Below are 20725 nucleotides of genomic sequence, written 5' to 3'. Positions count from 1 at the left end.
TAGATGTTACCTGCAAAGTCCGTTATGCAGTCATACCTAGGTTTGCCTAGGCAAAGTCCGCATTGCCGGCCACATTAGGCAAAGTCCGAAATTATCAGATATTTTGGACATTGTCCATACTGTGGTACGACAATCTTAGATTTGCAAATGTGTAGCAGGCAAACTCCAAAATAAGCTGATATCTCGATTGCAGGTGCTCGAAACTTGTCGCTACGTGTTCACTATTCGCGGCAGGGTGCGACTTCACTAATTCTCATTCTGTATTGCGTTATCTGATTTGTGACCAAGAAGACATATACAAGTATGAGTTATGAGAGTGAAATGAAGCCAAGATATTTGGAGAAATTAAAGAGTATGCAAAAATGAATAAATTCATTTTACATTCCAGCGATAGAGAAGCACGAATCATTAATTAAAGAAGTTGAAGGAGTCAAGAGAGCTGCGGAAAAAACAAATCTTCAATACCGATGCCTCAAACGTTACGATGTGTCACTTTTTGGGGGCATTAAAAAGTTAATTTTGCCATTGTCTGAGCAAGTTACTGAATTGAAATACTTTGTGCCCATTGAAGAATTGTTGAAGTGGTCATGCTGGAAGAGATATTATGATTAAAACAATAAACAATAAATAAGTTAACGTAATTCGAGAATGCATTACACTTTACTTAGAGCTATGTGAAGAAAAAAGAAGAAAAAGCATCCAAAAAAAGGGAATAACCGTAAAACCGCTGCTATTCGAGAAGACAAGTCGATCTTAGAGATATGCAGACTTGCCCTGAGGGTGATTTCAAATATATCCTTAATTACCAAGATCATCTTTCGAAATATCTAGTTTTATGGCCACTAAAAAAAAACGAAAACAGCAGAAGAGGTTCGCTTATTGTTTAATATAGATTTTTTGCATTATGGGAACTCCTGCGTTGCAGTCCGATAACGGAAGTGAATTTGAAAATTGCATTGTTGAAGAGCTGAAAGTGATGTAGCCACAACTGGGTATAGTCCAGGCAAAACCACGTCATTCCCTAAAGCCAGGGAAGTGTGGAGCGGTCTAACCAAGATGATGAAAACATATTGTTCGCCTGGATCGAAGATAATAAAATCAAGCATTGAGGTGAACGTCTCCGTTTTTGTCAGTTACAGAAAAACAATGTACATCGCAGTAATCCGACAAACTACTTTTGAAGTAATGCTTGGTGAGTAACTGTTATATATTTACTATTTTTGAAAAATATAAAATGTGTTCAAAATTGGGCACTTTTGGGGGGTTTAAGGTACTTCCAGGAGGGATAGGCACTGTTTAGTAAAATTTGTTATTAATTTAACAAATACTATCCAAGAAATTACTTATTCCACAACCAAACTTACCCATAGTGAAATAGTATATTAATAAACGAGTGAGATAAAGACTTTACCAAACGTGTTGCATACTTTTTCTACGACTGTCACGAAAAAATCACAATTTAACAAATTAAAATTAATAACAGATTATCCGATTACTAAATTTCGGACCAATCAAACAAAATAATTACTAGTTGCCATTAAACCAATTCGTTTATCGTCCCGAACGGCTCTGCTATTCTTGTCTCTTTTTAATTCTGCACGTTAGACAGAGAGAGATATACTATTTGATATGTCATATAAACAACGGAATAAACACAATTTTAAAGCGTTATGTTGTATATTTCACTTTTACAATTGATCATTACGTAGTTTATTTAAAGAAAAAACTGTAATTGGAAGAAAAATCATCATGATAGAGCTTTTAAGAGGATTAAATTTTCGAGGTCGTATAAGCAAGAAAAAGCAGATCATTTTGTTGTGTTTACTGGTGATGATTACTGATGAGACATGGATATATGAAAATCGTACTGACATGACCGTCAGAATTGGCAAACGTCAAAATTGGCATCCGGTTGCTCCCAAACCCGTGCGGTAAAATCCTGGAAATGTCCGAAGTGGCTCGGAAAAATGTATTTAGTTGTGTTGAATTATATATATATATACATATATATATATATATATATATATATATATATATATATATATATATATATATATATATATATATATATATATATATATATATATATATATATATATAAGTGTTTTCGGAGCGCGAGCATTGAAGATGCCAAGTGAGATTTTGGCGAAACGTCTGCAGGATTCCAGTCGGATGCAGGATTCCAGTCGGAGTTCAACGAGCGAACGGATGATATCCCGGAATATAGTGTCATCACATTTTTCCATCCGTGGATCAATACGTGAGAATATATATATATATATATATATATATATATATATATATATATATATATATATATCTACTAAAAGGTCTAAAAAACACAGTCATCATTTTTATACGTTAACATGTCCCTTGAACTACCCAATGAATGCGACCATATCCCGCAAGTATACATTACGGATAAATGTCTCTTTTTGTAGGAATATGCGCAATAATACACTTTTACGTCGCATCAAACAACGCTACGGGCTCGTAAGGCATTGACAACTCCACAAAGAAGTACTTAACGGGCCTAATAAGGGTCTCATAAAAGTTCAATAACAAAAAAGAGCAACGTTCCTTCAGCGACCAAAATGGAGCGAACACAATACCGAGTACAAAGGGCCAAAGCCCTATCTTGTGACATAAGAGGTAAACAATGGCAACAGTTCTTTCTTTGAGCGTGTACACGACGAGAAGCCGCCGACGTTCGTACCGATGCACGAGCCTATACCAGAGAGGTGTATCATTCGAGACGATCTGCACCAATATTTCCATTACCATATAGCCGTCGAACTATTTGGCAATAGCGCCATTTTTAACGGTACCTAATTGTATTATAATAAACAAGTAACTAAAACCGGGAAACTGAAGAAAACTTTTCAATTCAAAAAAAAATTGTCTGGTGCAGAAGATCTATGAAAGACTGGTACTATGCACTCGTATCTATTACGATTTGAAAAGGAGAAATGCTACGTCGGCTAAGTCTCTCGAGGCAAAAAGAAAGATTATCCCTTCATATGATCTCGGACAAACTTAACCATTGAAATGCTTTTTACATTAAGCTTCTTTAAGTACCTACACTCCAGATTGCTACGGCTCACGTTACTTTTTTTAATCTGTTATTTAATATCCACCCAGGTATCACGACGTCGATAATATAAGATACCGACAATATGTTATAGAAATATTTATAGTATCACGCTGAATGACATTATATACACCAAGTAATAATTAAAATACTATTAGAATTGATTGGATAGCGAATTTTATTAAACAAGATCCGTGGTTGTTTATCTATTACACCCAGTAAATTTTATTATAACAAAATATTTTTTTAATTGGCAATTGAAACAAAACTGAAACTTTGATTCCAACTATTTTTGAGACTCCGAATGGAAATTCTATTACACAATTACACTAGAAATGGAATAGATATACAATATACAAAAAACAATGGACCGGTTATGTTTTAAGGTATTATTTAGTGATTGGAAGACATAAAGCCTAGTTCAACTATGTCAAACCTCACTTACGAAGTGAAAAACCGGACGCTCAAGTAAGGAGACGTTTTCCTCACAGATTGCGTCGAAACCAATAAAAGTGCTGCATCTATGGCGACCACCGGAAGACGAAGATAACGATCGGTGTTGGTACATATCTCAGCATATTCCATGTAGGCGGAAGTAACTTGCACAAATATATTTACGAAGGGCCAAACAACAGCACAAACACCAGAAATGTCACCGAGGCCTAGGGCTAAACTAAAAAGTAAACCTGTTGGTTATCTTTTGCTCCGTGAGATATGCAATCGAAGTCTGATGAACAGAGATGAACTGACTATACGAATTCCGTGAGCCGATATTTAAAACAATATTAAAGGAAGCACCGTGGAATCTGGAAACCTGAAAGCCCACAACGAAGGCTGAACTTAACTGAGAACTTTGCAACAATGCACCGACTGGATATGACGGACGTACAGCTAGCCAACATCCACATACTTCCACATATTAGTACTGCAATATGGGAAATTCGCAAATAAAACCGCTGCGCGACTCAACGAAATTGTCACTTCTCTGAGCAGCTATAAAAACCCCAGGCAATCTTATTAACCATAAAAACACAATTTAAAGCGATCCTGCCCAATTTAATCGAGTAAATATTAGGTGGAATTGGTAAATGCTCTGTGACAAGTAAAGTATCCGCCGATTCCGCTCGCCCTACTATTCCAACCGAGGGAGGCAGGGCTCCCACGGTCCCGCCTCCTCGAAACGAAACACCTCCCCCAGCTGTCCGTACCTGTTCGACCGCTTCTAGTCGGGTAATCGTAAACGAGCCGACGGCGGGCATCAGCGCACCAAAACCATGTTGGTTCCGGCCGACATGCTGACCGCTCAGTCGAAAATGCTCTATCAAATTAACAAGTATTACGGCGAGCGGGTGCAAAATCGCATGGGCAGCATAGCGAAAACGATACGCGAAGTGTGTAAGGTTGTGCAGGATGTATTGAAGGAAGTGGAGGTGCAGGAGCCGCGGTTTATATCGTCTCTGACCGAGTGCAACGGGAGATACGAGGGTTTGGAGGTGATCTCGCCTATCGAGTTCGAAGTGGTGCTCTACCTCAATCAAATGGGTGTATTTAATTTCGTGGACGACGGTACGTTGCCCGGTTGTGCTGTGCTGAAGCTGAGCGACGGCAGGAAGAGGTCGATGTCGCTTTGGGTGGAGTTTATCACGGCATCGGGATACCTGTCCGCTCGGAAGATTCGATCCAGGTTTCAGACGCTAGTCGCGCAAGCGTGCGACAAATGTTCCTACAGGGATTCGGTCAAGATGATCGCCGACACCACGGAAGTTAAGCTTCGCATTCGTGACAGGTTTATAGTGCAAATTACACCCGCGTTCAAGTGCTCCGGGGTATGGCCGAGGTCGGCGGCTCATTGGCCGTTACCCCATATCCCATGGCCTCACCCCAGCCTCGTCGCCGAAGTGAAAACGGAAGGTTTCGATCTCTTGAGCAAGGAAAGCATTGCCGCGCAAGGCAAGCAATCGGCAATGGAAGGAGACGCATGGGTCCTGTCGTTTTTAGAGGCGGAAAATAGGCTCCTCCAAGGAGGCTGCCGGAGACGGTGTTTGAGTATACTCAAAACGTTGCGGGACAGACATTTGGACTTGCCGGGTAATCCCGTCAGCAGTTACCATTTGAAAACGCTATTGCTATACGAGTGCGAAAAACATCCCAGGGAATCGGAATGGGACGAGTCATGTATAGCTGACCGAATCAACGGTATTTACCTGCAACTGATATCGTGTTTGCAATGCCGCAGGTGTCCGCACTATTTCATACCGAATTTGGACTTATTTAGGGGTAAATCGCCGAGTGCGTTGGAAAACGCGGCCAAACAAGTGTGGAGGTTAACCAGGGAACTATTAACGAACAGTCGATGTCTAGAAAAACTTTAGAGCAAATTAAATGAACCAACGTGAATAAATTAGATCAGTAATTATGCCGTACTATATAACGCGTTTGCTTATTTAAACAAATTAGTGGTCATTGTACATAGTAATGTGAGATATTTTCCCGCTATAAAGAGGCTGAAACGTTCCGAACGTGTTAAAGTTCTATAAGACTGTGTTACTATTGTATGTATATGTTGTTATGCCGATTTATTTATAATGTAACGATTATCGTTTATTTATTTATATACAAATAAATGTTTTACGCTGCCGGAGAAAGTTATTTTATGTGGAAGATGGTTTACAAATTGCCGAATGAAACATTTTATGCAGACAATTGCGTACCTACGTCTGTGTGTCTGTAGGTACATAAATTAAAATTGAAATACTACATACAACCCGCACTTTGGCTTTGAAAAAAAATCCCCGGTTTGCAATAAATAATAATTTTTGTTACATAAGTATCAGCCAAATCTTTAAAAAATAAGGTATTTTTAAAAATAAAATTAAATAGCCCCAGATTTTTCGGTACAATTTTTTTTACGAAATGAAATTAATTGGTAGACCCAATTTCCACGGAAAAACCGCAAATCTAAATTTGTGTTCAATTTTTTTCGGTGGCGAGGGTGAAAGCAAATTGCGATTTCCATTGGTGCCAAACTAGTGTCACACCGCTCCGTATTTCCCATTTTCCTTTTCGTTAACTTTCAAAGTAGTAACCATTTTGACGACTGTACTATTGTATTAATTTAAAATCTAGGCATATTTACTAAGACCTTTTAAGCCTTTCGAAATGAAAACCTATTTTGCGCCTATATTAGACGAGTTTAAATTAAAATCACAACTATCAATGATTTGGTGATCAGTACCTATATTTTTTTGTTCTATATGCACAGCCAACAGTATTCAAAATTTAATATTCCAATACTACGTAACAAAACAACTTAGATATACAGCTTCATTGTGGCTATGTAATATATAAAACTTCAATAACCAATATTGTCAATTGCAAAAATTATGACGTGTATTATTTCTTAAATTTCCTAAATAAAAAAAAAATTGATAAACGATTTCCAAGGCATACCAAGCAAAGTGACGTCATGACGAATACACTGATCGCTGATTTTATTGTATATACATGAAATACTTGGCGTTAGTTTATTATGACGATTAAAGCGCCTAATAAACTATATATAAAGTTGGAACTTGCACCTAATAATATTAATTTAATTATCCCTCTTAAGTCGTACCCATACCACATTCGCATCTCTTTTATGTTTTATCAACAAAAAAAATAAATAAAATTATAATAACGTTACCAGCAATAAATGACAAAATATAAAACATACTAAAATTAAACTAAGAATGTGTTGATTCGTGTTTGTTATATAGCAATCATGTTAACAAAATGTCCCTGTTAAACCCTTTTTAATTATGTATGTAAAGCATTTTTTGTTAAGGTATAAATAGGACCATATATAAAACTGTAAACATCAATTAAAAAACTTTTTATTCTTTATTGGATTTTTCCCTGTAGCACAAAGTTTTGTATTTATTTAGTAATTTAAAACATATCAAAATTACGAAAAGCATGTCAAACAAAAAAAAATAGCCCACCTAATTGTTCAATATCAATTTGGAGGTGACCAAATTATTGCTTATTTAAAAATTTATGTACTTCTCAAATTATACATTGTGCCCAGTATAATGACGGTATATGAAAAGTTGGATTTTGTTTTTTTATCTGTAAAGCCCAAAATATTGCAAACATGCTCTGGCAGTGGTACATTATTAGAACACTTTTTAAGAAGAATATAATGGGGGATAGAATTGATGTATCCTATGATGCATTGATCCTCATTCTTAGGGTCGCAAAAGCAAAATTTCTTTGTTTTTCATAGTAGGCCAAGAACGCGCTCAACCGATAGTTGAAAAACAAAAGTTTTGGCAGTTCATTGATCACATACAGTGAAATAGTATTAAATTTAATGTATACTTAAAATTGAAAAGTCGATAACTTATAATAAAATTTCTTTAATTATCATTGGAATAACTTGGAATTATTTACTAATAACATTGTAGGGTCTCTAATCACAGATAACAGAACATCATTTTCTCTAATCTTTCAGGGTAGGTGCTTGAATACATCTGCTCAGGTTCTCGGGTATTACTATGAGACTTTAACATGTCGAACTTATTCCCAAAAGAACAATTTCTTTTAATTTTTAAATAAATGTAAAGGCCACATTTTTAATTAACTTCTATTGTAATTGTATTGTACATTGTCAATAAAGGCGTTTGTGGAATACTTTGTCTGTAATAGTAAATTATGCAATAAGTGCGGTAATAGTATATTATGCAACAAGTGCGGTAAACGGCATTTGACTCACGAGTTTATTTGACACGAGCGGAACGAGTTTTTAATAAACGAGTGATTTAAAAAGTTTTCCGAACGTATTGCATACTATACCGTTAGTTTTTGGGTACATTTTGGCAAATCAACACGAATACATTCACTGACATGACCGTGAGAATTGACAAACGTCAATATTCAAGGCGTGGGAAATATCTACGAAAACATCCGATTGCTCCCAAACCCGTGCGGTAAAATCACGGAAATGTCCGAAGTGGCTCGGATCCGTGGGAAACGAAACCGAGGTGTTAAAGTGTCGCTTCCCGAACGGTGTGTAATTAGGCATTTTACAGACGGAAATAGAAAAAAACATTTGTTTTTCGCAATGTCTCTTTGTGATGTCATGTCAATATGTCCTACTACAAAAAAAATGTGACCCTAAGAATGACGGATGAATGATATGATGCATTGTATTATTATTTTTATGCTCTATGTAATAATGAAAATTTAAATATCTATGGTGTATTTCGAAAACCAATAAAACAATACTGTTTACTTATTTGTTATCATATAATATCATCTCCAGATCATGTTTCAACTTTTTATATTTTCTCGAATTTTCTGAGAAACGATTCACGAATCAGTTTCTTTAAAACTTTCCTAAAGAGCTCATCACTTACATTTTTTAAGACCATACCTACCCAACCATGATTGCCATATAAAAAAAAATGGTATTAAATTGTGAAAAAATGGAGAATTATAGAAAAAATCTGAATACGGCACTGCATTTGACTTACAAAAGTTCCTAATAGTTTTCTGGCCCAGTTAGAAATTATCATAAATAAAAACGTAATCGGCAATTTTCCAAAAACTAAAACACGCTATACATCTCGGTTGGAAGAAGATCGTAACTCGATTTTTACAATTAAATATTTGGCACCAATTACGACCACCCTGGACCAAATAAAAAAAGGTAAACTTCGCAAAAAACCGTTTTTCATTCCCAAAACGACACCGTTTCCCTCATCCAGTGAATCTCTTCCCCATAAATCACCGGCGGGGTTGTTCGTCGCCAGGCCCCAAGAACCGCGCGGCAGTAGCGTAGGCCGTGAACCTGCGCGGCGTAAAAACCGTCAACGATCTTTCTCCGCGCCGCAACCATTGGTTGCCATGGGCGTTGCCGGCTCGCGCCATGCGCCGGCCCACCTCCAGGGAGGGGCACGTCTCACCTGGAGACCTCTTTGTCGCTTCTAAGCCTACGAAACGACACGCAGTTTCTTCCCGTTAACGCTGTTTGACTCACACACGCGGCGGATTTTGCTGGCCGGCGGATTGAGTATGCAACTATGCTCGTGCCGCCAGATATGCTAGCAGCGCAATCCAAGATGGTTTACCAGCTCAATAAGTATTACACGGAAAAGGTGCAAGCGAGAAAACTGCAGACCGCCAAAACGATCCAGGAAGTGTGCCGCGTGGTGCAGGACGTGCTCAAGGAGGTGGAAGTGCAAGAGCCGCGGTTTATATCGTCGTTGACGGATTACAACGGCCGATACGACGGACTCGAAGTGGTGACTCCTACGGAGTTCGAGGTGGTGATTTATCTGAACCAGATGGGAGTGTTGAACTTCGTGGATGACGGTACGTTGCCCGGTTGCGCGGTATTGAAACTGAGCGACGGCAGAAAGAGGTCGATGTCGTTGTGGGTCGAGTTCATTACGGCTTCCGGTTACCTTTCCGCGAGGAAAATGCGTTCCCGTTTTCAAACGCTGGTAGCGCAGGCGTGCGATAAATGTTCCTACCGAGATTCGGTGAAAATGATTGCGGACACCACGGAGGTGAAATTAAGGATACGCGAACGTTTCATCGTGCAAATAACGCCGGCATTCAAGTGCACGGGATTGTGGCCCAGGTCGGCGGCCCATTGGCCGTTGCCGCAAATACCGTGGCCGCATCCGAACTTAGTGGTTGAGGTGAAAACCGAGGGCTTCGATCTGTTGTCCAAAGAGTGCATCGCGTTACAGGGCAAGCAATCGGCGATGGAAGGCGACGCTTGGGTGTTATCTTTTCTCGAGGCGGAAAATAGACTTCTGCAAGGCGGTTGCAGGAAGCGTTGCTTGAGCATATTGAAAACGCTGCGTGACCGTCATCTAGATTTGCCGGGAAATCCGGTGACCAGTTACCACATGAAAACTTTGCTGCTGTACGAGTGCGAGAAGCATCCGCGGGAAAGCGAGTGGGACGAGGCTTGCATCGCGGATAGGATCAACGGAATCTTTCTGCAGCTCATATCGTGTTTGCAGTGCAAGAGGTGTCCCCATTACTTCCTACCGAATTTGGATTTGTTTAAGGGCAAATCGGCGGGCGCTTTGGAGAACGCCTCTAAACAAGTGTGGCGATTGACGCGGGAAATGTTGACAAACTCGAGGTGTTTCGAAAAATTATAGAGTTCCTTTGAGAGACTGGGTAAGCGCCGTGCGTTGTTAGAGATTATGGCCTATGTAGAGACCAACCCGCTCAACGCGAGACAAAATATCAACTGACTGTGATTTTTCGTTATGACTGCTTTACGTTGTACGTATACTGTTAATAATATTATTTGTATGGTATTTTTTATATATTTAAATAAACGAGATGATTTTTTTGGTACGTACTTAAGTTCCCGCCAATATTTTTTTCTTTGGTATCGATGCCGACGGAATTTTTGTAGGTTACTGGAATAAACTAGCAAAACTTAATAATGCCTGCCTTTCCTTTCGTACAAAAAATATTCTGACTTAGATAATTTCTTAAATGGTTTTCTACATTTTAATATTAAAGAATGAATAATAAAATTGGTTAGTCTTTAACAACTGATTTTTTAATAAAATAAAGTGACAATATTAAATAAGTAATTGAAAACGGGCAAAAATATCAGCTATTGGATAGTTTTTTCCTTTTCGTTATAAAGATAAATAAAAACATGTTATTTTGACCTTTAATATTAGTTGGGATTCTAATAATATGCATTTTATTTCATAAATTAGCGGTAATTATCTATTAATTAACAATAATAAACAGCGGTAAAGTGGAAATGCCTTAAAATATTTTAGATTTGCTTTAGAATTCTTGAACTTTTATTCGACTGTGGCAATGATATAAAAAAGTCAGATCGTTGCATCCTTTTTTTTTCAGAAACTTATTTTTCTTTGCGATTATATTACAATACGCCATCAAAGGTAAGCAATCACTTATAGCACGCCTCACTTATAGCACAATTAATAGTCTAGGAATAACCCTTTTACTAACTCTCAAGTTTATTAAAATGCGTTGTCTTTTCGCCATGCTATTTATTTCCCCCTTCAGCCACTTATCTTTCAGAAACAAAGTAAAGGACATTAAACAAAAAAGACTCGAATTTGTCTCCGCTTTAAAACTCTAACTATGGATTTTTTTTTATATAGAACAACAATTACGCCTCTGGGGTGGACACGCGAGTAAATATTTTCATTTCTCATTTTGTTGTTTACAATATTGAAAAGTTTTGTAAAGAAAATAAACCAAGAAGATTTTAATATCAATTATCTAGTTATCTACACTTGTGAGACATAAGTATAAAATAGTCGAAACAAGCATAGAAGCTTTTTAACTCTGTCGATAGTTTATCGCGCTGTGGAAACCGACCGTCGAAAAAAAAGCTGGTGATAATGTTCCAATTAGAAGCGCTACAATGATATGCGCACATTATCCAGGTGTTATTAATACGGTGTATTCTCAGGGTTATTAAGTTATCATTATAGCTTTGATATATTTTTTAAATGTGTAATGTCAATAATAGTCATTTGAAATGAATCTAGAACCTAGCGACCAAGTTCAAAGTTTTGACTTGGGAGGTTTAAGAAACGTTCATGTCCCCCATTTTAAAAAAATACGCGATCGATTTGAGTAAAAGTAGGTAGGAGGGATAGAGGGATAGAGAAGCGTTAGTGGTCGCCAACCTCCAATGAAAGGGAGAAGGCACTGGAAGAAGAAGAAGGTATGTTTCCAATACTTGAAATATCAAATGTCACAATAGCAGATTAATACTTTTGAGAAGTTTGCCACTATGCATCAGTTGACAATTTCATGGGAATTTTTATCAGAGCATGTGTAGATACAGAATGCATTTCAGCAAAATACGGAAAATTTTCACCATTGCTTTTTGATGTGTGACTTTTGGCTATGGTTCTTGAAAAAAAAGTTCAGTATTATCCCGTATTAGAGGGTTCAATCTAACAATCATAATGTTCAACCAAACATAAATGTTTGGTTGAACAATTTGATCCAATAATTTGGTCTGACATGAAGGGAATATACTACTAGATTTGAAGAGATAACAGAAGACAGATTATGCTCTTTTTATTGTTCTAAATTAACTAAAATAGATAAAAACTACTGCTACCGAAATCATTTAAGCAGCTGCTGCTCTATTGGCAGAAAATAAAGTCGCCTGGAAATTAAATATCAAATATGAAAAATTCATAAAGCTCGCAGTTCGCAGAGACTTTTGGAAGTCGCTTGGAATGTATCAAACTATATTGACCAATAAGTATGCTAATTGCCTCCTTAGTTAGTGGTAATAATAAAGGAGATTAGAAACGTGTTGGCCACTATACTTTTTCTATGACCAATACTTTTTTATTTTTTTTATACTTGTAACGGTGCCGTCAAAACTGAGAAATGTCAAAATACTAAGCTAAAATAATTATAAATAGTTCAAATTGAAATTTTAATAGCTGATAGCAACATGCAATGTGAAAGAATTTTGGGCTGAGGTCGCTCTCGTCTTTTTTACAGTTGTACTAGATGGCAAACAAAAATAAATCCTGCATTTCACAGGAACTTTAAGGAGTGAAAGTTTTGGTGCGGTGTATTCTGTAAAAGAAAAGTTTGCATCTAACGGTAGCAGAGAAGAAGTAAGAAAATGAATCAATGATCATGCGATCAGTTAAACCATACTCCGCGAGCTATCCGATCGCAATGGGTTTAAAAAACCTTGCTTTTTATTTTTACAAAAATAAATTAATTTTAACAGGTGTGAAAGTTAAGAATAAAGAACATTCAAAAATTATCAATATTATAAGTATAATAACTTAAAAATACACACTAACGTAATTTGACACAAAAAAAATATAAGTATATACTTACATACACTACCTTATGTTGCGTGCTTATCAATAATTCTCAACATTCAACACTGTCCCAAAAATCGTTTCAATTTTATGTTGATATCTACATTTATGTTGTGAAGCACAGCTGCTGCAGGTTTAATTGCAACGGAAGCGTGTATCTCGGTTTGCAAGCCCCACTGAAGCCATAGAAAACTCACGAGATTTAGTGATTTTTAATCTGAATTTTTGTGCCGAATTTGGAAATTTAGATGTTTCGCAAATTACCAGATACAAATCGAAAATTGGAGGTTGTTTAAATCCTAAAGTAACTAATAATTGCAAATTTGCAATTTTTGAATAAACTTGTCCAACATTTTCTAAAGCATCCTCAAGTTCTCTCACTATTCAAGTTTTCTCAATATTCTTCATATAGAATATTACAAAACTGAGCACAAAATCACAGTAAATACAAAAATTTGGTGTTGTTTACTTTTTGACACGTCGAAAAAGAAACAAATATTCATGGTAGGTCTAAAAATTTTAAATGTTTAATGGTGAAGTCCATTTAACATCGCTTTACGTTCGATATGAATTGTAGCCCTTACGGGCGATACGGCGATGGTTCATATCATGCCGGTCGGCGCAACATCATCGCATCTGCGTGTTCCTCTGCAAAGGCCACGCCGGGCTCATCGAGCCGTCCGCTGATTGATTTTCGAAAGCGATGTTTTACACGGCGGCATGTTTGTTCTTCGGAGCACCATTAAATTATTCCCTCCCGCGATCTCTTTGTTGCAACACTCGTATAAATATAACAGGCCGGCGCTCATACGGAGTGAGTTATGGGCATCGGATCGAAGTACACCCCGTAAATTTCGCCTTTTTTTTCTCCACTCTTCTTTACCCTGCCACGGTATTATTTTATAAACGACAAAATGGGATTTGAACTCTCATTTTAAACGTTATGTTATGTTAGGTCGGAAAAAATGCGTCCACTTTCTCCTAAAATACAAATATTGTGTGCTTGATTAATTTTAAACAAAAGAACCGTCGAAGGAGCATCGCTAAAGAGCTGTTAAACGATGTCAATGATGAGTCTGATATGCTCAAGAAGGTCATAACTGGTGTCGAATCACGGGTAAGGGGTTATGACGTGGAAGCCAATGGAAGAATCCAGAATCGCCAAAACCGAAGAAAGCACGTCAAGTTCGATCAAATGTCAAGGTTTTGCTTACCGTTTTCTTTGATTAACTTGGCGTAGTACTTCAAGGGTTCTTACCAGAAGGTCGTACGGTCAATAAAGTTGCCGTTTACGGTAGGCAATACGAAGAAAACGTCCAGAATTGTGCGAAAATAATTCATGGATTTTGCAACACGATAATATACCTGCTCACTGATCGTTGTTTGTGTCTAACTAACGGATATGTGCCCCTGCGACTTTTTCCTGTTTTCAAAACTTAAGAAACCCATGAAAGGAAGGACGTTTCCAACGATTAAGGAGATAATGAAAAAATTTCTGGCAGAACTCAAGGCTATACTAGAAAGTGTTTATCAGAAGTGCTTCGAGGATTGGAAAAAACATTGGCACAAGTGTATATATATTACTTTGAAGGCGACATTCATTTTGATAAATAAATAAATACTTCTTGATAAAACTTAAAAGTCATCTTACTTTTTAAACGCACCTCGTATGTACAAATATTATTAAAATTTCTAAATAATTGCAATTGAATGCAGAATTAACCACACCAGCAGACAGCATAAAATATTTGAGAACGTATTTTGATAAATTATTGAAATGCACTGAAAATACAGAAATAAAAATAAATGTTAATTACTGATGTTCTTAAAAGTCTGGGAAACGTTGGTTCAATTGTCTCTGGACTACATCTTCCTTTACTAAGTTCACCAAGTTTTAGTAACGTATTCAATGCAAAATACGATGCACACTTTTATAGTGCACCCAAACTGAATAAGGTACAATACAACACACACAAACACAAACAATTAAAATCCAAAGGGATATTTCGACAAAAAATCAGACCATTGGCTGTCTATGCTCATTAGCTGAACAAGCAACTTTTAACAAAACAATGACCTAGACCAAGCGCGCATACTATGAGTTGGCTCACACATCTATTTTACCTAAACCGATCGCAGATCTCATATTGTTCAGTATTTTCAAAACCCCTAGTATTTGATCCAATTATCGTTATAGTACCATTATATTTTTCATTACCCGAAGACTATCGGTCTACTTCTGGTCTATCATCAACTCGTTTAAAATTTCATCATCTATTCAGTTCAATGATGAAACTTTTGGTACGTCAACATAATCTCAACGAACCATAAAAAAAAATGAAATAGTGATAGTAATATAGTACCTACATATCACACAGTTCCAAAATGTTATAAAACCAATTAATTCTGATCCAAGGTTCTACCTTAAAGTTAGGTACTTATATGTATATAATTTGCTTTTTCCGTAACTTATTTCTACAGTGTATAATTACAGTCATTTCTATAGGTCAAATTTTTATTGGATTTATTATTTAACTTTGTTTTTGTCTTTGTTTGGTTCAGTAAAGTAGCCAAGGGCTAGACTTGCGTCCAACTTGGACAGGTAAATTAATAATTTCTTTGTTATAACTTTGTCATATATTGTTCAAATAAAGTCATTATTATTATTATTATTATTATTGAAAAGTTTCCGACCTCACGCTGAAGATGGCGGCACTAGTTACTAAAAGCTAGTCGTCGTAGTTATGCACCTCTTGATAGTGACTTACCAAAGTTTCAGTCATTTTGGATGTGCCGTTTTTAGTTGAGAGTCGTTTAAGTGACGATGTGGGTGTTTTCGTGAGAATGGAAAAAATTGAGTATAGAGTTGATATAAAATATTTGTTTTAGAAAGGCAACACGCCTACTCAAATTAAAGATGGGTTGGACTCTGTGTATGGGGACTTTGCACCGCCATTTACCACAGTGAAATTTTGGAGATGATGAAGGTTCGGGACGTCAAAAAACTGGAACTACCGACGATAACATTGCTAAAGTTCATAAAATGGTGTTAAACGACCGTCGAATTAAAGTAAGAGAGATAGCAGAATTTATGAAAATGTCCGAAGAACGTGTTTGTCACATTTTAATTCAAGATTTAGGCAAGACAAAGCTGTCTGCGCGTTGGGTGCCGCGTTTACCCATGTGTCACCAAAAACATGTTAAGACTAAATATTTCCAATGCAGCGCAGTTTAGGCGCAATAAATCCGAGTTTTGGAGCCGATTTATTACCGTAGGTGAAACTTGGGTACACTATTATACGCCCGAATCAAAACTGCACTCAAAAGAGTGGATTGCGAAAAAGCAAAAACTGTTTTTCGGCTGCTAAAGTGATGGCGACTGTTTTTTGGGATAGTCATGGAGTCATCTTGATCAATTACAACAACTTGACGACAGAAATTGCGAAAAAACGACTACATTTGCAAAAAAAATCCTGCTTTACCAAGACCACGCGTCGTCTCATACGAATTACGGTTTGAACTGCGTAACCATCCGCCTCACCAGACTTAGCTCCAAGCGACTTCTTTTTGTTAACACATCTAAAAACTGCGCTCGGAGGACAAAAATATTCGTCAAACGACGAGGTAATCACCTTCGTAAACAATTATTTTGCGGAGAAAAACGCTGGGTACTATGTGGACGGGTTAGAGAGGTGGGATAAGTGTATAGAGTTACAGGGAGGCCATGTAGAAAAATAAAAAAAAAGTCTTGTATCATTGTTAGGTCGCAAACTTTTCAAGTGACCCTCGTATTATGCGCCAGGTTTGATAAGCGCCACTTTAGTCACTACCGGAATTACCTTAATTAATTATAATTACTATTAATTAAATTATACTTCCTCTGGTGATTATAAAATAAACAATTATTTAATCCATTTAATGAATATTTTAAGTAAAATTTTTAAATTTGGCATCTCGCATAGTCGGTCAATTTTAATAGGAAACCGTTGAAATTTATAAATGTTACATCTATTCTACCAATAAGAGTTGATCATAAATTTTTAGAAATTTAAAACATGCATAACTCAATGACAATTGAGTTAATAATTAATTCAAAGTCCAATGCGATGAAAAATAAATCCTGTCCCCGTAACAATTTACATTTGACATGTCTACCTACGGTTGCGAAATTGGCAGGTCAATTTTTTTTGTGTCAATTGACCAGTCAATTGACCGAAATAATTTTTAAAATACCATATTTATTTATTTATATTGTGCGTTATATTGAGTCGATAGTAATATTAAAATTCCCCGAATCGCTAAGTATCGTAATCGGAAATTTCTTGAAGACCGTTATAGGTAAATCGGATATCACAAACGCATAATAATTTATTATAAAATACATATTATTATTAAATAATGATAGATAACACTCTATAATTGCAAGATTTTATTTAAAACATTTTTTGATTAGTCAATTAATAAGATGGTCAATTGACCAGTCCCAACACTATGTGCACCTAATCCACTTTTTCTTCAATCATAAAGGATAACCAAGCAACTGTAAAATTGACAAAGTACGCAATGTTTTTTTTTCTTCATTATAAGCGTTTAAACAAATTGTAATCGGTCTGCGCGAATTCCTTAAGCAATGAGTATTCGAAAAATTACTAAACGACCATTTATCACGGGGGTAATGATCTAAAAATTTTCGTGTCGCTTTACCGGCTAAAGTGAAATTACTTTCCGAGTTTATGAGCGTTATTTTACCCCGCGACTCCCGATCATTCGGCCCCACATGGCACGAAGTCGTTTATTTTCATTTAAGCGGGCCCAATGGTCTCGAGAGACGACGAAAGAAATATAAAAGTATCGCGTGAACCCCCCTCACGATATAGTAATTTCGGATACAACTTACGAAATTGGAATCAAATTGACGACTTATACTTCACAACGTGTCTGTGTGCGTTTTCAAACGCTCCTTGCGCAGGTTAGATTTTCTTTTTATAAGAGCGTATCAACTCTTTGCCGCTCGGACCTCTTTCAATTATTACAGATTTCGTTTTTTCGGGTCACTATTAGTGACACATCTTGTGCAATAACAATACCTTGAACAAAGATTCATGTATCCCGCAAGCGTCCTCGTCTAGTTACGTATTATAAATCAACGGGTTTCGATAAATTTTTTTTGGACCCTGAAAAACTATACTATCAAAAATACTCTCCACTCTAAAACACCCAATTTTCCGCTATTTTGGCGATGGGTTTGGGAGGAATCAGATGTTTCCAGTAGAGTTTAATCGCTGGTTTTGACATTTGCCAGTTCTGATGATCACGTCATACGTCACTCAGTATTCGTGCTGTTTTCCAAAAATGTACTTAAAACTAAATGGTAGGAGAAAAAGTATAGTATGCAACACGTTCGGTAAACCTTTTAACTCACTCGTTTATTAAACAATCTCTTCACTCGTGCCAAATCAAATTCGTGAATATAGTGCGTTTATTGAACATATTGCAAAATATATTATTATAAATGTTTAGAGGCAAGAAAGAAAAATTAAAACAATAAAAACCAAATGAAGTGATTAACCCTAAAAAGTGTGAACTCTGTTGCAATTTTGTTAGCATCATATAGTTTAATTACCTGACGCATTACTTTCATTTAAGAAATACCTTTTTTTATTCCCTCGATACGAAAATGATTCGGTTCCATGTTTAGTGTAACTTTTGTAATAGCATAAGCGCCGCAAAATTAGAACGGTTTATTATCAATTAATTTTATGGTAACCACTTTAAACGCCTACAAATTCACTAAAAACAGTTCAGATACCTCATTAAAATTTGGACGATAAATAACCAACTGAAGGACCGCGTTTCCAACGTTGGAATTAACATCTGTTTCTCACGTTTTTATCTGAATTATGTTGTTCCGTACGAGCACTTAACGCTAATGTAATGTTTTGTCTACAATATACCAAGTAACCACTCGCTCCCCGGGGATGCGACGTAGCTGGGAGGAAGAAGTTCCGGCCGGTGCTTTTACAGCCAACGATCATAAATCTACGCTCATTCGCTGCTCTCTCCCTCTTTCTCTCTCACTCTTTATAACCCTAAAAGCCACCCGAACCCAATTCAAATCCGGCTATAATCAAATTCGGATTAGTCCGGGGCACTCACTCACTGAGAGGGCCGGTCCCCATAGATTTATTATAAAAACGTAATAACATGCTCCGACGAATTAATGGGGTGAATTTATTGAATTTTATTTGCCTTCTGATTTACACCCAAATTTTTGACCAAAGTACCCCACACGTGCCCATGCCCAGTATGTCATAGTTTTGTTGAACTTCTATGATAAGATTTTGAGATATAAACACCATATAATGGCTGGTTTTATCAGGGATATCTTTAGCTTTATAATAATAATAGTAACAATAAATACTAATGAATATTGACACCTAATAACTAATATTGACAAAAGGAAGATGAAAATTAAAGTTTAAAAGGATGCTAGCTCATCATCTTGTAAAAAACGTTGAATTATAACTTTTTTTATTTAACATTTGGGAAAAAACTTCAAATACAAAAGTTGTTCAAAAAATAGTAAGCTATTTGCAAGATATATTTCAATATACATAGGGTGCAGAAATAACTGACAGATATATTTTTTAACAGTACACCCTGTATATAATAAATTTCCCTAAAAATTATACACATTTTGAGAAAATAAAATAATAATCTATAATTTATTTTTACGTGGCTGTGAAATAGGTCGTCACCAAAAAACAAAATGTTTGTATATAGCCCGGGACCTTTTTTCAAAATGATAAGCAACAAGCTGATTCTTTGCAAATCGTTTCATTTCATCAAGACGCCCAACCTTTTCCTCTACGAAAATTGTTGTAGCTGTAGGTAGCGAACTATACACGCAGGTATAAAATCATGTTAATTTAGTTACCATACCAAAATGATCAGCAACAGTTTAGTTTTTAGCTAAATCTATAGATATTGAAATATATAATTTGAAATTAAATTTGGCCTACAAACAAATAGGTTTGGTATAGGGTGGACACCCCCTCAAAGGTGTATCTATTATTTATTTATAAAAAGTGATGAGCAACATGCTAAATTTTTTACTGTAGCTTGCTAATAATTTTTACAGACAAATGATCACATTGTCCTACAAATAAACTGGTAGGATTTTTCAGTCCAACACTTTAAAGTTTTTGACCTCACGATAATACGTTATTCATCTGCAACTGTAGGACACCAAAATTAAATGAAACTTTATATTTTCTATCTAAATCAATTAATGTCCAACAAAAAATAGGTTACAAGTTCGACTCTTGAACATTATTCCTGCTTAACCTCTAAATTACGGTCTAACCTATAAATTTAGTTGAGCGATTAACTTTTTTTTTTGTTCTTAAAATATTCCTACAGCCATTATCTATGATGCTATTTTATACAAATGAGTTTAACTAAGTTGTTTCACTATTATTTATAATTTAATAAATCAACCTTTTTTTTTCATATTTTTTATGAATATTAGTTGTCATTATCAAAAATTTTTAATCCATGAAAATTATTTAAAAAAAATGTCGTTATTCATTAAACAACTATTTTTTTTCTTTTCATTTAACATTTACTTAAAAAATAAAGCATAAACTTACCTATCATAACATAAATATTTAGTTTTTATTCTGAACTCCTTGTAACAACAAGAGTGGTAGCCTATTACATCGTCATCCCAATGGTCATCATTATTATTTGTGGTTATGATGCTTTC

General features: G+C 36.0%; 3 protein-coding genes across 16 annotated transcripts in view; 2 read left to right on the top strand and 1 right to left on the bottom strand.

Annotated features, from left to right (window-relative positions):
- LOC132704655 (neurobeachin) overlaps window positions 1–20725 on the bottom strand; it is a 121220-nt gene that overhangs the window by 41025 nt on the left and 59470 nt on the right. The window lies entirely within an intron of this gene.
- Window positions 4366–5970, top strand: LOC132704870 (protein mab-21-like). Its single transcript, XM_060675170.1, has one exon. It carries the CDS (start codon window positions 4366–4368, stop codon window positions 5461–5463), a length of 1098 nt encoding a protein of 365 aa, XP_060531153.1. The 3' UTR covers window positions 5464–5970.
- On the top strand, window positions 9099–10496 carry LOC132704855 (protein mab-21). The gene has a single exon (XM_060675146.1). The coding sequence runs from the start codon at window positions 9157–9159 to the stop codon at window positions 10252–10254; it is 1098 nt and encodes a 365-aa protein (XP_060531129.1). The 5' UTR covers window positions 9099–9156; the 3' UTR covers window positions 10255–10496.

This window comes from Cylas formicarius, unplaced genomic scaffold, assembly GCF_029955315.1.
Source record: "Cylas formicarius isolate icCylForm1 unplaced genomic scaffold, icCylForm1.1 PGA_scaffold_7__23_contigs__length_41026272, whole genome shotgun sequence".
NCBI lineage: Eukaryota > Metazoa > Arthropoda > Insecta > Coleoptera > Brentidae > Cylas > Cylas formicarius.
Note: the sequence above shows the minus strand (reverse complement) of the source record. Positions and strands in the feature narration are given on the sequence as shown.